Below are 15,548 nucleotides of genomic sequence, written 5' to 3' on the forward strand. Positions count from 1 at the left end.
ACACCCATGGATAAATTTGTGATCCCCGGTATCTCTAAATCTGTTAAAACCAGAATGCAGGTTGCCAAATCTCTTCCTATCCTAAAACACCGAACTCTAATACTGCCATGTCTGATGAATCCCTGCAAGCTATTGTCGCTTCTGTTGCGATGAAACTCATGCCGGCGATTGATGCCAGACTTCAGTTCTTCCAATCCTCACTGGAAACAATCACATCCCAGTTGTTTGAACACACCTGTAAAATCTCAGCGGCAGAGCAGTGGATTTCCTATTTGGAGGATACTGTACAATCCTACACTGCTCAAGTAAAGGACAGAGATCATGCAATAGAGCAGCTCCAGGAAAAACACGATGACTTGGAGAATCGGCATCGTCAAAACAATCACCGGATAATTGGTGTCCCTGAGTCAGTGAAAAATCTTAATCACTTTACTTCCTCTTGGCTCCCACGGGCACTCAGTTTGCCTGAACTGCCTGGCTCCATGGTAGTGGAACGAGCCCACAGGACTGGACCTGAGCGTTCCAATCCGAGAGCCATCCCACACCATGTTATTTTTAAGTTGCTTAACTACCAGGACAAAATGCAACTGCTCCGGGTGTTTCGAATTGCCTCCGCGTTGAAGTATGGGGGTCATTCCCTTCTCATGTTTCAGGACTTCTCCGCTTTGGCAGTGGCCAAGCTACATGCTTTCTCAACAGTTTGTAGACTGCTACATGACAGGGGCACACCTTTTGCCCTTCTATACCCTGCATGCCTCCGGGTGATGCTTCACAGAAAGATGGTGTTTTTTGATGATCCTGATAAAGCCCTGGAGGAAATAGAGCGTCCCCCCCCCCCCCCCCCTCAGGCATCCTCTCCAGTTACTTGACTTTGGTTTGTGGTCATATGTTCTATTATCTTTGAGTATTGGGATCTGGGTGGTGATGTGGTCTTACTGCACAATTATTACCTAGGCTTTTTTCTAAGTCTGCACAATTTTTGTTCTTATCTTGTAAATTTTCTTTCTAAGGGATGCTACTAGTCGGGATAATTTACCCTGATGTTCAGTATTTTGGTTTATATACAGTGGGGCAAAAAAGTATTTAGTCAGCAATAGTGCAAGTTCCACCACTTAAAAAGATGAGAGGCGTCTGTAATTTACATCATAGGTAGACCTCAACTATGGGAGACAAACTGAGAAAAAAAAATCCAGAAAATCACATTTTCTGTTTTTTTTTCATTTTATTTGCATATTATGGTGGAAAATAAGTATTTGGTCAGAAACAAAATTTCATCTCAATACTTTGTGATATATCCTTTGTTGGCAATGACAGAGGTCAAACGTTTTCTGTAAGTCTTCACAAGGTTGCCACACACTGTTGTTGGTATGTTGGCCCATTCCTCCATGCAGATCTCCTCTAGAGCAGTGATGTTTTTGGCTTTTCGCTTGGCAACACGGACTTTCAACTCCCTCCAAAGGTTTTCTATAGGGTTGAGATCTGGAGACTGGCTAGGCCATTCCAGGATCTTGAAATGCTTCTTACGAAGCCACTCCTTCGTTGCCCTGGCGGTGTGCTTTGGATCATTGTCATGTTGAAAGACCCAGCCACGTTTCATCATCAATGCCCTTGCTGATGGAAGGAGGTTTGCACTCAAAATCTCACGATACATGGCCCCATTCATTCTTTCATGTACCCGGATCAGTCGTCCTGGCCCCTTTGCAGAGAAACAGCCCCAAAGCATGATGTTTCCACCACCATGCTTTACAGTAGGTATGGTGTTTGATGGATGCAACTCAGTATTCTTTTTCCTCCAAACACGACAAGTTGTGTTTCTACCAAACAGTTCCAGTTTGGTTTCATCAGACCATAGGACATTCTCCCAAAACTCCTCTGGATCATCCAAATGCTCTCTAGCAAACTTCAGACGGGCCCGGACATGTACAGGCTTAAGCAGTGGGACACGTCTGGCACTGCAGGATCTGAGTCCATGGTGGCGTAGTGTGTTACTTATGGTAGGCCTTGTTACATTGGTCCCAGCTCTCTGCAGTTCATTCACTAGGTCCCCCCGCGTGGTTCTGGGATTTTTGCTCACCGTTCTTGTGATCATTCTGACCCCACGGGGTGGGATTTTGCGTGGAGCACCAGATCGAGGGAGATTATCAGTGGTCTTGTATGTCTTCCATTTTCTAATTATTGCTCCCACAGTTGATTTCTTCACTCCAAGCTGGTTGGCTTTTGCAGATTCAGTCTTCCCAGCCTGGTGCAGGGCTACAATTTTTGTTTCTGGTGTCCTTTGACAGCTCTTTGGTCTTCACCATAGTGGAGTTTGGAGTCAGACTGTTTGAGGGTGTGCACAGGTGTCTTTTTATACTGATAAGTTTAAACAGGTGCCATTACTACAGGTAATGAGTGGAGGAAAGAGGAGACTCTTAAAGAAGAAGTTACAGGTCTGTGAGAGCCAGAAATCTTGATTGCTTGTTTCTGACCAAATACTTATTTTCCACCATAATATGCAAATAAAATGAAAAAAAAACAGACAATGTGATTTTCTGGATTTTTTTTTTTCTCAGTTTGTCTCCCATAGTTGAGGTCTACCTATGATGTAAATTACAGACGCCTCTCATCTTTTTAAGTGGTGGAACTTGCACTATTGCTGACTGACTAAATACTTTTTTGCCCCACTGTATTGTTTTTCAATTCGTGTGGGGGTTTGGAGGAGGGTTCCCCTTCCTTGGGCACACTCTGTACTCAGTCTTTTTGGCTAATTTGGGTATAAAGGTTTGCTCGCTGAGACGGACCTTTGCCCATTTGTCCTCTTTTCATTATTTCTACTTTTTGGCCTCCGTGTGGGATAGGCTAACATGTCTACCTTCGATGATATAGCTTCTCATATTAATATAGACTTTGTCAAATTTTTATCCTGGAATGTGGCTGGTCTAAATTCACCGGTAAAGAGCAGAAAGATATATTAGAAAGATATTAGACCATATTACTCGCTTACGCCCGCATAGTCTTTTTTTCAAGAAACTCATTGGCTTTGCAGCGGTCACTCAGTGCACTCCATATAGAGATTTTAAATTACATAATCCTCCTTCAAAGAAGCTTACCTTACAGCTAAACAAAACTTAAACACCCTACTGCATGAAAAGGCACACAGTTAGCTCATCAACGCCATCGATATTTTTGGTGGGGTAATAAACCAGGCCGTCTTTTGGCATCCCTAACGAAGCCATTCAAAGCGGCTACTAGAGTCTCTAATATTGCATTACCCGATGGTTCTGTTACTCATCACCTGACTCAAATCTGCGGTTTTTAGAGATTTTTACACAGACCTTTATGGCCCATCCCTAGATTCCCGGGAGGATGGATACAAATTTTTACATAAGGTTGAGCCGCCAAAACTTTCCACTTCCTAAAGGTAAATTTTAAATCAACCGATTTCTCCTGGGGAGGTGGGATCAGTCATCAAGTCTTCAAAGTTGCTTAAAGCACCTGGCCCAGATGGATTTTTGGTTGAATTTTATAAAATGTTATAACCTTTACCAACTCCCCACCTCGCCACTCTTTTTAATCAAATTTTTGATTTGGGTTCTGTGCCTGACTGATATAAAGAAGCTTGTTTATCTTTGTTACTAAAGCCAGGCAGGGTCCCGCTCCTCTCTGCCTCTTACCATCCGATCTCCCTTCTAAACGTTGATTTTAGATTGCTTACCAAAATCATGGCTAATAGACTTCAGTCTATACTTGATATTCTCACCCCATCTCAATCGGGTTTGGTCCATGGTCAGTCTACCACCACTTATAATATTAGGACGGCATTGGCTGCCATTACACATAGGTATTAGGCTAAAGCCAAGCAGCATATACTGGTCAGCCTTGATGCTGATAAAGCCTTTGATCGAGTGTCTTGGTCTAACCTCATTCAAACCCTTAAATGTATATATTATTTGTCCTTACAAAGTTGAAAAAAGTCAAGTCAATCTTCAATTTGGCTTAATGGTATTTAGTCAACCTCTTTTTCCATCTTCAGGGGTACAAAGCAGGGATGTTCCCTGTTACCTTTATTTAATATAACCCTGGACCCTTTGCTGAGATACCTGGAGATGATCCTTTCTTTTGGGGTATTGGGATCGGTCACCATACGCTTAAAACATTGGCATTTGCTGATGATATTTTACTCATGATAGCCAACCCTAAGGAATCCATTCCTTCTATAATGGATGCCTTTAAAGAGATTGGAGCAGTTTTGGGGATTTTGCATAAATTACGACAAAACTCATGCTTTAGCTATCTTTAAAGCTGCTCAGAAATGGTGGTCGTTCCCTTTCGCCTTTCAGTGGAGGAGAGACTCCCTGCGTTATCTTGAGGTCTACCTGCCTTCAAACCCCCATGACATTTATAAACTGAATGTTCAACTCCACATTTCTGCTGTTTTACAGGAATTACAACCCTGGAAATCTCTTAAACTGTTGTTTGAGGGCAAGGCCTATCTGATTAAAATGATCTCTTTCCCTAAAATACTTTTTCCATTACAGACGCTGCCGGTTCTAATATCTAAAGCTGATGACGTCTATATAGTATAGCGGCTGTCTCCCGCCACTCTGGATCCATGCCTTCTCTTGTTTCACCAATACTCCAATAGATGAGGCAATGTGTAGACCTTTTAGTCTCCCTGCCCTGCTTCACTTACTAGTTTTGCACCAGGATAAGGTAGTCCTCAGACCGGTCCTGCCTTTCTGCCAAAGGTGTTCTCTGCCTTTCACATCAATGAGGACATCGTCCTTCCCTCTCTGTGTCCCTCTCCAACTCCTCCCTTGGAGAGATCCCTCCACAAGTTGGACTTGGTCAGGGCAATTCGAGTCTACCTTGCTAGGACTGCTTCCTTCCATCAGTCTGATTCCCTGTTTGTCGTCTCTGAAGGTCGTCGGAAAGGGTTTCCACCATGGTTCGTTGGATTTGTTCAGCGGTTCTGGCATACCGCGTCCAGGACAAACAGCCTCCTCCAGGGGTGCGGGCTCACTCTACCCGGGCTGTGGGAGCTTCCTTAGCTGTTCGTCACCAGGCTTCGGCCTTGCAAGTTTGCCAGGCTGCTACCTGGTCGTCCCTCCATACCTTCATGAGATTTTACAAGGTAGATACTCACGCCTCTGCTAATGCAGGCTTGGGTAGGAAGATACTGCAGGCGGCGGTCACCCACCAGCCGACCAAAGTACCTTTCAGCATTTCTTTCCCACCCTTGGGACTGCTTTTGGATGTCCCATGGTAACCTGTGTCCGCCAATGAAGTGAGAAAGACAGAGAGATTTTTGGTACTTACAGTAAAATGTCTCTTGGAGCCTTCATTGGGGGACACAGCACCCTCCCTTAATGTTGTACCGTGTTGGCCAATATGCTGTTGTTTGGTTGGTACATAGGTTGAGTTCTTATAGTTTCTACTACTACTGCCTTTGCACCAACTGAGGTAATTTGTGCCTGTCGGTAGGTGTATGCTGCCGGGGAGGAGCTGACTTTTTCTAATTTGCATAGTGTCAGCCTCCTAGCGACAGCAGCATACACCCATGGTAACCTGTTTCCCCAATGAAGGATCCAAGAAAGAGATTTTATGGTAAGTACCAAAAATCCCTCTTTGTCAGATCTTCTGTAATGCTTCTGAACAATTTACAGTATGTACCTTTTGCTTATTGTTCAATAAAGACGGTTTAAAAAAAAAAATCACTCATCTTTACCAAGACCAAGAGAGGAGGAAGGGGTTAGTCTTGTTGTTGTTTATAGTGTTTTTCCCACTGTAGAATTTTGCAGCACCATTCACAATCCCACCACTAAGACGACTGCCATACTAAGCCATATGTGATACATAAAGATAAGAATAAGCAGGAAAGAGGGCCTCTTTGCTGTTGCAAAGCTGTGATTGATCAGTTAATGATAAATGACCAGTCACAGAAGGCCAGAGGATGGCACCGCTCTCTTTGGCAAAAGGGCAGTAACAGCAGTCATCTCTACTATGTCATCACAATACTATCGCGATGACATGTTAAGTGAATGCATTACATCTATGGAAAATTGCAAGAATGTCTTCCCTCCCATGATGTATATGTACATCATGGGTTCGGAAGAGTGAATATGCCGTCCCTAGTTCATGGTTTTTAATGTTACGGATACTCAGTAAAGCTTGGAGATTTTCATGGATGTGCTGTGTTTTCCCCCAAAAATATGTACGGTGTGTATGTTCACCTACTACATCAGCGATGCCCATCCATTTTTTAGTCTGAATTCCCAACTGATATCTTTGCATCATTATCAAAGTAAAGTGTGACAAGACTGCGGCCAAGTGTGTGAACTGCCTTGATTCAGAAATGGAGTATAATTTTTTGTTACTGTACTTTGGGCCAATTAACATTATCTTTTGACCCCTTTCTGCCATGAGAAGTACTATTCCCGTCCATGTGCCCTGGGACTTAATTCCCAGGGACGGGATAGTACGTCACAGCGATCAGCGGCGCCCACGTGGTGAGCGCCTCTGATCGCGGCCGGGTGTCAGCTGTGATAATGTGTCAGGGGCGGTCATGTTAACCCCTTGTACAAGATCAGCGATCTGTCACAGGACAGTGATGTCCCACCTGGGACTATGTAATAAAGTATAAAAAAAAAAAAAAAAAAAAAAAAGTGTAAAAATAATTTTACAAAAATCGCTAAATAAATTAGTAAAAAAATATTCCCCAATAAATTCATTTTTTGAAAATAAAAAAAAAAACAAAAGTACAAATATTTGGTATCACCGCGTCCGTAACGACCCGCCCTATAAAACTGTCCCATTAGTTAACCCCTTTAGCAAACCCCTTTAAAAAATAAAAATAAAAACGAAGCAAAAAATAATGATTTATTATCATACCACCGAACAAAAAGTGCAATAACACACGATCAAAAAGAGGCATATAAATATCCATGGTACTGCTGAAAACGTCAGCTTGTCCCGCAACATACGAGCCGCCACACAGCATCATCTGCAAAAAAATAAAAAAGTTATAGCTCGCAGAATAAAGCGATGCAAAAATAATTATTTTTTATATAAAATAGTTTTCATTGCATAAAAGCGCCAAAACATAAAAAAAAATCTAAATGAGGTATCGCTGTAACCGTACTGACCCGAGGAATAAAAGCGCTTTATCAATTTTACCACACGCGGAACGATGTAAACGCACCCCCCCAAAAGAAATTCATGAAACGCTGGTTTTTGTTCATTCTGCTTCCCAAAAATCGGAATAAAAAGCGATCAAAAAAGTCACGTGCCCGAAAATGGTACCAATAAAAACGTCAACTCGTCCCGCAAAGAATAAGACCTCACATGACTCGATGGGTCAAAATACGGAAAAACTATTTTTACAATAAAAAGCGTCTTTTAGCGTGACAGCTGCCAAACATAAAAACCGCCATAAATAGTAAATCAAACCCCCGTTATCACCCCCTTAGTTAGGGAAAAATAATAAAATAAAAAAAATGTGTTTATTTCCATTTTCCCATTAGGGTTAGGATTAGGGCTGAGATTAGGGTTAGGGGTGTGTTGGGGTTCGGGTTGGAGTTAGAATTGGGGGTTTCCACTGTTTGGGCACATCAGGTGCTCTCCAAATGCAACATGGCGTCTGATCTCAATTCCAGCCAATTCTGCGTTGAAAAAGTCAAATGGTGCTCCTTCCCTTCCAAGCTCTGCCATGCGCCCAAACAGTGTTTTACCCCCACATGTAGGGTATCAGCCTACTCAGGACAAATTGCAAAACAACTTTTGGGGTCCAATTTCTCCTGTTACCCTTAGGAAAATAAAAAATTGACGACAAAAATATCATTTTTGTGGAAAAAAATGATTTTTTTTATTTTCACGCCCAGGCGTTATAAACTTCTGTGAAGCACTTGGGGGTTCAAAGTGCTTACCACACATCTAGATTATTTCCGTGGGATGTCTAGTTTCCAAAATGGGGTCACCTGTTGGGAGTTTCAATAGTTTAGGTACATCAGAGTCTCTCCAAACGCACATGACACCCGCAGACCAATCCATCAAAGTCTACATTCCAAAACGTCACTACTTCCCTTCCAAGCCCCGACGTGTCCCCATACAGTAGTTTTCTCCCACATATGAGGTATCAGGGTACTCAGGACAAATTGGACAACAACTTTTGGGGTCCAATTTCTCCTTGTACCCTTGGGAAAATAAAAAAAATTGGTGACTAAAAGATCATGTTTGTGGAAAAAATACGATTTTTTTTATTTTCACGCCCGGGCGTTATAAACTTCTGTGAAGCACTGGGGGGTTCAAAGTGCTCACCACACATCTAGATAAGTTCCTTGGGGGGTCTAGTTTCCAAAATGGGGTCATTTGTGGGGGGTTTCCACTGTTTTGGTACATCAGGGGTTTTCCAATAGCGACATGGTGTCCGATCTCAATTCCAGCCAAAAACGTCAAATGGCGCTGCTTCCCTTCCGAGCTCTGCCATGCACCCAAATAGTAATTTACACCCACATATGGGGTATCAGCGTACTCAGGACAAATTGCACAATAACTTTTAGGGTCCTGTTACCCTTGGAAAAATAAAAATTGGGGGTGAAAAGATCATTTTTGTGGAAAAAATATGATTTTTTAATTGTACCGCTGTACGTTATAAACTTCTGTGAAGCCCTTGTGGGTTCAAAGTTCTCACCACACATCTAGATAAGTTCCTTTGGGGGTCTAGTTTCCAAAATGGGGTCACTTGTGGGGGTTTCCACTGTTTAGGTACATCAGGGGCTCTCCAAACGCGACATGGCGTCCGATCTGAATTCCAGCGAATTTTGCATTGAAAAAGTCAAGCGGCGCTCCTTCCCTTCTGAGGTCTGCCATGCGCCGAAACAGTGGTCCCCCCCACATATTAGGTATCAGCGTACTCAGGACAAATTGCATAATAACTTTTGCAGTCCAATTTCTCCTGCTACCCTTTGTAAAATAAAAAAATTGAACCTGAAGTGTTTTTTTTGTGAAAAAAGTCAAATGTTCATTTTTTTTTTAAATATTCAAAAAATTCCTGTGACGCACCTAAAGGGTTAATAAACTTCTTGAATGTGGTTTTGAGCACCTTAAGGGGTGCAGTTTTTAGAATGGTGTCACTTTTGGGTATTTTCTATCCTATAGACCCCTCCAAGTGGCTTCAAATGTGATGTGGTCCGTAAAAATAAAATGGTGTTGCAAAAATGAGAAATCGCTGGTCATTTTTTAACCCTTATAACTTCCTAACAAAAAAAATTTTGGTTCCAAAATTGTGCTGATGTAAACATGTGGGAAATGTTATTTATTAAGTTTTTTTTGTGTGCCGTATCTCTGTGATTTAAGGGCATAAAAATTCAAATTTGGAAAATTGCGAAATTTTCGCCAAATTTCCGTTTTTTTCACAAATAAACGCAAGTTACATGAATGAAATTTTACAACTAACATGAAGTACAATATGTAATGAGAAAACAATGTCAGAATCACCGGGATCCATGGAAGCGTTTCAGAGTTATAACCTCATAAAGGGACAGTGGTCAGAATTGTAAAAATTGGCCCGGTCATGAACGTACAAACCACCCTTGGAGCTTAAGGGGTTAAAGTAGAGGATCACTGCTTTAATGCTAATAAGCCATGTACACAAATGGACTTGGTGACCGTGTATTGCACACATATCTTGCAGCTTCACTACCAGAATGACCATGAACAGCAGGTGGTGTGAAGCGAAAGTGCAGTAGGCCACCCTAGTGGCCTATCATTATAATCTGTTACGGTAGTTCCTGTTGTAGTTTACTGTTGCCAACACTCGATTGGTTAATTTTACTAAAATTTATATAAAAGTGTGATCTAATTAATAACATATTACAGATAATACAAAAATGTCAAGGTCCTGTTATTGAAAAATATTTTTTTTCTTGATAGATGATATCACACGGAGCTCAAATGATTATCTGATATCAAAAACAAGGGCAGAAGATCATGATATTACACCAGATATGCATGAAGAGCATGCCATCATCCCAGATCTATCTCCAGCCCTTCACAGCAAAAATCTACCACCTGAATCTTTTCACCAGTTTCTATCTTCTATCGATCAACATAAAAATGACACCAGAGGTGCTGAACATCAAAAAGCTTACATCTGGGAAACGCCATTTTCATGTTCAGTGTGTGACAAATCTTTTAATCAAAAATCGCAGCTTGTCAGACATGAGAGAAATCACACAGGGGAGAAACCATTTCCCTGTTCAGAATGTGGGAAATGTTATAGCAATAAATCAAGACTTGTTAGACATCAGAGAATTCATACAGGTGAGAAGCCATTTTCCTGTACAGAATGTGGGAAATGTTTTAATCAGAAAACAAATCTTGTTACACATCTGAAAATTCACACAGGGGAGAAGCCATATTCATGTTTAGATTGTGGGAAATGTTTTAAACAGAAATCGGAGCTGGTTACACATCTGAGAATTCATACAGGGGAAAAGCCATTTTCATGTTCAACATGTGGAAAATGTTTTATGGGCAAAGCAACTCTTGCTACACATAAAAGAACTCACACAGGGGAAAAACCATTTTCATGTTCTGAATGTGGGAAATTATTTTACCGGAAGTCAGCTTTAGATGTACATCAAAAAATTCACTCAGGGCAGAAGCCATATGTATGTTCAGAATGTGGAAAATGTTTTGTGATGAAACACTACCTTGTTGTACATCAGAGATCTCACACAAAGGAAAAGCCATTTTCATGTTCAGAATGTGGGAAATGCTTTATAGGTAAATCAAATCTTGTTATACATCAGAGAACTCACACAGGGGAGAAGCCATATTCATGTTCAGAATGTGGGAAATGTTTTACAGAAAAATCCAAACTTGTTATACATCAGAGAACTCACACAGGGGAAAAACCATATTCATGTTTAGAATGTGGGAAATGTTTTACAGAAAAAGCAAAACTTATTATACACCAGCGAACTCATACAGGAGAGAAACCATATTCATGTTCAGAGTGTGGGAAATGTTTTCCAGAAAAATCAAAACTTGGCAAACATCAGAGAATTCACAAAAGTAGGTAGCTTTTTTTAAATCTATTTATTGACATATTGTACAAGAAAACCATGCGAGAGTTACAATTAAGGTCACACTTAAAAGGGAAAGAAACTAGTTAATGGAAAATGTTAAAAATTAGTAATAGATATTTGTTATTCAGAAGCAAATGTGCAAAAAAAATTGTGTATAAAACAGTTTACATTTGCATATACTATACTCTTCAATGTACCTCTTGGAACTCTAGGGCATCCTCTATGTGCAGATGCCCAAAATTAACTACATATTTATGATGAGGCTACGCTTCTGCTTTAATAAAGTTGTAGTTTTATGTGTCTGTCCTCTGAGTCCATGACTTTTTTTAATACTTGACAATAAATATTACAACAAAATCAAATATAGAAAATAAAGCCCATTTAGCTTATCTAGGCTTGAGTTTTTTTTAGCTGATTCTAAATAGAAGTCAGATTTTATAATACCATAATAACTGCGACTTAGGGTAAGTGCACACGTTGCGGATTGTGCTGTGGATTTTTCCACGCAGATTTTGCAAAATCCGCAGGTCAAATACCTGCGGTTTATCTGCGGATTAACCTGCGGTTTTGCCCTGCGGTTTGACACCTGATCATGGAGCAGGTGTAAAACCGCTGCGGAATCCGCACAAAGAATTGACATGCTGCAAAAAAGACGCGCGTTTTTGATGCGTTTTTTGACACACGTTTTTTGGGAACATTGGGGAAGGCTATGCGGAAATTAATGAGCATGCTGCGTTTTTAGCTGCTAATCGATTCCTGAGCGGTTAAAAACGCATGCATTGGCACAAAAAGCAAAAAACGCATGCAAATGAAATTGAAGCTTCTTTTAAGCGTTTATGCAGTGTTTGAGCCGGCGCAAACGTTGCGGAAACGCTTAAAAGAATGCAGCATGGGCACACAGCCTTAATGTTTGCCAACTTTGAGGAAGGTTCCTGGTTGACCGAAGGCCCACTTGCCAAAAATTCATGATTATCTGTTATGAATGAGTCACCGTAGGAGGCAAAAACAGAAATACTAGCTAAGTCCAGAAAACCAGAGAAGTTGGCAGCTGGCAGCTATCAGATTGCAGACCCCTGAACCTATCAACAACAACTAGCAGTAGCTGTGGGGGGTTCCTACGGTGCCCTAGACCCCTCGATCACAGCCGGAGAACTACATAGCCTAAAGACAGAAAGGGAAATCTAAACTGCCCCAGAGCAGACCCCAAAGCAATAGGCAGCCCCCAACATATAATGACGGTGAAGCAAGATGAAAAAACACACAGATAGAAAGATAGGCTGAGCAAATGATGGGGCCCAAGCTAACTAGATAGGACAGGATAGAAAAGCTGCTGTCTGTAATCCGCCAAAACCCTATCAAAAAAGAGCCAACAGCTGATAGGGAAAAAAGCCCTGAAGACGCTAGGCTTCAAAAAGACTATATCAGTACTCAGGTATTTTCTGAAGACAGAGCAAAATGGAATTCAGCTCACCCCAGCAGGGAATGGCAGAAATCAAGGAAAACAATGCAAAACAAAAACACAAATGCAAAAAGTAGAGCAGAAAACTTAGCTTTTGAGGAGCAGGAATCAGACTGGTCTCCTAGAATCCCTCAGAGAGATCACCAGCAAGGCAGAAGGGCGTCGGCTGCCTTATATCCAGTCAGTAATCCCCGTCACCCAGTCATCATCATCCTGCCCAGGTGCTTGGTAATCAGCCTCACTACCTTCCTTCTCCAGAAGAGGGAGTTTATCAGATCTCAATGGTGAAGGGGAAAATGAACTCACAACAATTATTGATGTCATAATGTCTTTCAGTAGGTAAAAAATTTTCATGAATATGAAGGCGCATGGACAAAGTTGAACCCTTAATCTTTCCCAGACAACGTTATTTTTTTTTCAGCCATATCATTTTTTTATTGTGAAAAATATCAAGATATATTCACATTTTGATTTTGTTTTTTGAAACAATCAAAACTAAATGGAACAAACACACAAATAAAAAAATCATGTATGTCATTACAAACCAAATACAAAATGGTTCACCTTAACATTCATCGTAGGTATCATCATTTGCTTACTACTGTTTACATACATGAATGCAAATATAAATGAATACCATCTGACTACTCGTGTATTGTGCCAAAATACAGAGAATCTCAGCATTTAGATATAGTTATCTAGGACCCCTTTGTTTCCCAGAACCAAAATCTAACACTTTGGGTGCATGAGTTAGGGATCTGAGATGAGTTAGGAGATTTTTACAGGTTTATGACAATGAATGGTACATCTAGATGGTCTATCATAGTGTTTGAGAAGGCTTACCGATGCAATCCCCAGAGTAGATAACCATTGTTCCCATATCTCTATAATTTCTTTTAGGGCATTTCTTTTAATATACCGTATTTTCCGGCATACAAGACGACTTTTTAACCCCTGAAAATTTTCTCTCAAAGGTCAGGGGTGTCTTTAGTGAAGCAAACTGCAGGCATCCAGGATGCCTGGGGTATGGAAAAAAGAGAGCAGCCTGCGCCACTTCACTGCAGTCCTCAGGAGTAGAGATGGGCGAACCAGTGCCCATACACCCATCACACATCCTCCATCCCATAGTCCCGTGCCCATATTCCCATCATAATATCCTCCATCCCATAGTCCCGTGCTCATATATCCATCACACATTCTCCATCCCATAGTTTCGTGCCCATATACCCATTATGACATCATCTTCGCCATGGCAACCACTCTGACATTCTCGTCATCATGGCAACCTATTATGACATAACCGTCACCATTGTAACCTATTATGACATCATCGTCGATACACACTCGTTTTTATATATATATAAAGGACTTTATTCTTGCTGTGTCTTTATTTCCTATACAACTATAGAATTAGTAATGGATAGATGTCATGTAGACGCTTCTCCATTACAAAGCCGTGGGCTTGATGTCACCTGACAATAAAAAGGACATCAGCCCCACAAATATGAACCCCACTGCTAATCTAATGTGCTTTTTCTGGGCAGCTGCGGGCTGTTATTTTTAGGCTGGGGGGGGCAATATCCATGACCCCTTACCAGCCTGAGAATACCAGCCCCCAGCAGACATCATCGATAGACCACAAATATAAGCGTCAAAATGAGAAAACAAATCTAGAAATTCACCTTGTCTGATTTGCCAAGATTTATTTTGCAAATTATGGTGGAAAATAAGTGTAATACTGGGGTATTATGTAAGAGATATAAAAGATGAGGCATGAGAATCATTTTTATCCAATTGCCTCTCCCGATTACGGACAATGGAAGTCGACACCAAGTGTCTATTTTAGGCTAAGTTCACATTTGAGGTTTAGTCCACAGCGTTTCGTCCGCAACCATGAACGCATGCAAACGCATAAAAACGCAGCGGTTTTAGCCGCATCATCTTACGCAAGAAATAAAAAAAAATGCTGTGTTTTTATGCGTTTTTGCATGTGTTTGCGTTTTTTTATGCGCGTGCTTCCCATTTGGAAAAATTTTTCCAGGAGATTTTCTGGGACACAAGCCACCCCCATTGGGTGTGTTTCACGGGATTTCGCTATATAAACCCTTGTAGAGCTGAAATCAGCAGATTTTGAGCCTGTATCCTGCGTCATGATGGATATTTCCAAGGAGAGTTTCTATTTTAAGCTGGATTTGGATATCAAATTGGCTCTTGCCTTTGCTTGTGAGCAAGAAAGGGAAAGATAAAGACAGAGAAGAAGATGGCCTCGGCGCTTTTGGCAACACCCCATTCTTGAAGTCCAGGAGAGCCGTGGAGCCTACCACTCCTTATTCAGTGAGCTTCGTGAAAACCCGGACAAATATTTTGCCTACACGAGGATGTCTCAAAAGAGCTTCCAGGAATTGCTGGCTCATGTAGAAGGAGCCATCAGCAGACAGGACACACAGCTCCGTAGAGCTATTCCAGCTGAGGAACGTCTGCTGGTGACACTAAGGTACGTAATATTTAAAAATAAATGTCTGTCATAATTATTATTGTTCTGTCCTTTTTTTTGTCCAAACCCCTGTCGTTAATATTATTATTCCTAAAAAAATTTTTTCTTTCTCTGTTTGGCAGATTCCTGGCTACCGGAGAGAGCCTATCATCGCTCCATTTCCAGTTCTGGATTGGCCTTTCCACCCTTTCTGGGATTGTTGCAGACACTTACTGGGCTTTGTGGGACGTGCTTCATCATAAATTTATCTCCCCACCCACCACGGAAATATGGCAGGAAAATGCAGAAAAATTCTGGGAAATTTGTAATTTCCCCAACTGTGTGGGAGCAGTGGATGGGAAACATCAACAGGGCAGATAAGTACGCCTGCGCAGGAGCGTGATTCCCGGGAGACTGTGGATGATGCAGGGATGTGTCATCCACATGAAGCAAGCAGGAGGACTGGGATCGTAAAAAGATGGGAGGCACCGGATCAGGACCAGACGCCCATCGGACTGCCCCCCCATGTGAATATAAAAAAAGTTAT

At 41.4% G+C, this 15,548-nt stretch overlaps 1 protein-coding gene across 5 annotated transcripts in view; it reads left to right on the plus strand.

Annotated features, from left to right (window-relative positions):
- The window catches only part of LOC141050968 (uncharacterized), a 162,417-nt gene that overhangs the window by 83,389 nt on the left and 63,480 nt on the right, over positions 1-15,548 (plus strand). For 4 of the 5 annotated variants that reach the window (XM_073547730.1, XM_073547729.1, XM_073547728.1 and 1 more), the window contains one exon: positions 9,910-11,371. In XM_073547730.1, the coding sequence (XP_073403831.1) occupies positions 9,910-11,063 (1,154 nt within the window). In that variant the 3' untranslated portion in view covers positions 11,064-11,371. Of the gene's footprint in view, positions 1-9,909; positions 11,372-15,548 lie in introns of those variants that run through there. The other variant, XM_073547731.1, reaches the window with a different exon arrangement.

The sequence above is a fragment of the Dendrobates tinctorius genome, unplaced genomic scaffold, assembly GCF_039654945.1.
Source record: "Dendrobates tinctorius isolate UK_male_01 unplaced genomic scaffold, ASM3965494v1 ptg000155l, whole genome shotgun sequence".
NCBI classification, from domain to species: domain Eukaryota; kingdom Metazoa; phylum Chordata; class Amphibia; order Anura; family Dendrobatidae; genus Dendrobates; species Dendrobates tinctorius.